Genomic DNA, 1,993 nt, shown 5'->3' with positions numbered 1-1,993 from the left:
GGTAGATAATAGTAGTCCTTGGATCTACTAATGAAAAAACACATATTGCAAATACACTGGATCCAACCACACTTCTAAATTATCAACTATAGATTACCAAAGGGTGAACAATCTCAAACACAAATACATACACACACACAATCTAGATAAATAAGTATACACGAAAATATTGTAGCTATGCAAAACAAATTATCTTTGATGAAAAATAAGTTTAGACAGTTTTCCAATGGTTAAGATCATTTTATTCAATGTATAATGGTAACACAAGATGAAATGAATATTTTTTTATGTTGTCAGAAACTCAGATCATTTCCATCAAAAAAAGTTCTGATGTTACATAGTAGTTTAGTATTTCGTTCTCATTGTCTGAACAGACAATAATATGGTTATAATGAATAATGCAGGAGGTACACATAGTGCCTCATAAGAGAATGTCTTGAAGAGATGAGCAATCTAGAATTTCTCAGAAGAAGCCAGAAGACCAGTATCTCCCATAGCAGCATGGACGATAACAGGTATATCCACAGCCACCGTAGCCATATCCATAGCCACATCCCAGGCCCCCATATCCATAGCCCAGGCCACCATAGTAGTTGTTGTAGAAGCTCATGATGTGAGGAGAAGAAGACTCAGTTGAAGAGTAGAGTTGATCTCTAGAATTGTCAGTTTATAATCTACACAGGGCCTTATATACCAACTGAGTGGTATGTGGGGCAAACCACAGGTGCTGTTGGATTTATGTTTCAAACGAATGACATTATAATCATCTCAAGAATTCCTCATAAACCAATATATCCAAGACAGTTTTGCTGTGTGTCAGGATGGCTATAATGAACTCGTCTTCCTTTAATGAAAGATTCTTCTATCTTTGCGTCTTAATTAGTCCAGATGTAAAATCTAAATTATATTACTAGCTACCATGAGATCATATGATCATACAGGATTCACCTCTTTAAAATTTTTTTTCTTTAATAATATTCTCCTTATTACGTGCATATATTACCCTTGGGAACAAAAATGTGCCTTCAAAGAGGTAAGGAAGGATAGAAAAGTTGTGGAGAAGACATGATAGAAGACATGGCAGGGTTCATCTGTGAATTCTTGAATAATTCATGTGTTTTTTTATTTTTTTGTGGAGCAATATTATTCACTTTGTTTATAATTCACAAATATATGCACCTATTATTTTGTATGTGATCAAAAGCCATGATAGAGTCCCTGAGGTTTAGAGCTATGGACCATGGTTATATAGAAATAGAATTTATCCCATTAATAATACCAGCTTAAAAATCTATTCTAGAAACTATCAAAGATGAACTCACATCATGTACCTCCTGCTATACAAAACTAAATAAGCACATCTCTCTGGTAATCTTGCTCAAAATGTATAACCTCTACTTTGTTATGAGAAAACAGACAAATTCAAATAGAGGAACATACTACAAAACATTTCACTCTTTAACATTGTCAATACCATCAAAGTTAAAGAAAAACTGAGAAACTGTCACCAATTGGAGGAGACTAAAGAGATGAGACAATCAAATAACAGGTGGGATCTTGGATTGCATCCTAGAACAACAACAAAAAAAAAGACACTAGTGGTAAAAAAAAAAAAAAAAAAAAAAAAGTGAAATCAAATACAGTTTGTAGATTAGATAAAAATATTGTCTAAGGGCTTTGAGAACTTGTTTGGAGGTACTAGCTGAGGATCGCAGCTACTCGTATATCCTACAACGAAGAATGATCTTCTCTATCGGGGAAGGTTGTCCTCTCCAAACAGGCATTCAGCTTCCAGAGGGACATACATAGAGCAATGCAGGAGGGAGAGGACATCACCTAGCCAGCCAGATCAGCCAAATCAACCCTGGAAATTAATGGGGTGACAGATGTCACAACCAGATTGCCCTCCCCTCAAAGGCAAGAGAAGTAAAAGCAAAAATAAATGAATGAGACTACATCAAGCTATGTACAGTAAAAGAAACCATTAACAAAA

The 1,993-nt window shown here is 35.0% G+C and overlaps 1 protein-coding gene across 1 annotated transcript; it reads right to left on the bottom strand.

Moving 5' to 3' along the window:
• Positions 1–463: 463 nt before the first annotated feature.
• On the bottom strand, positions 464–610 carry LOC111738416 (keratin-associated protein 20-2-like). Its single transcript, XM_023529509.1, has one exon. The coding sequence runs from the start codon at positions 608–610 to the stop codon at positions 464–466; it is 147 nt and encodes a 48-aa protein (XP_023385277.1).
• Positions 611–1,993: the final 1,383 nt, after the last annotated feature.

The sequence above is a fragment of the Pteropus vampyrus genome, unplaced genomic scaffold (assembly GCF_000151845.1).
Source record: "Pteropus vampyrus isolate Shadow unplaced genomic scaffold, Pvam_2.0 Scaffold38, whole genome shotgun sequence".
NCBI lineage: Eukaryota > Metazoa > Chordata > Mammalia > Chiroptera > Pteropodidae > Pteropus > Pteropus vampyrus.
Note: the sequence above shows the minus strand (reverse complement) of the source record. Positions and strands in the feature narration are given on the sequence as shown.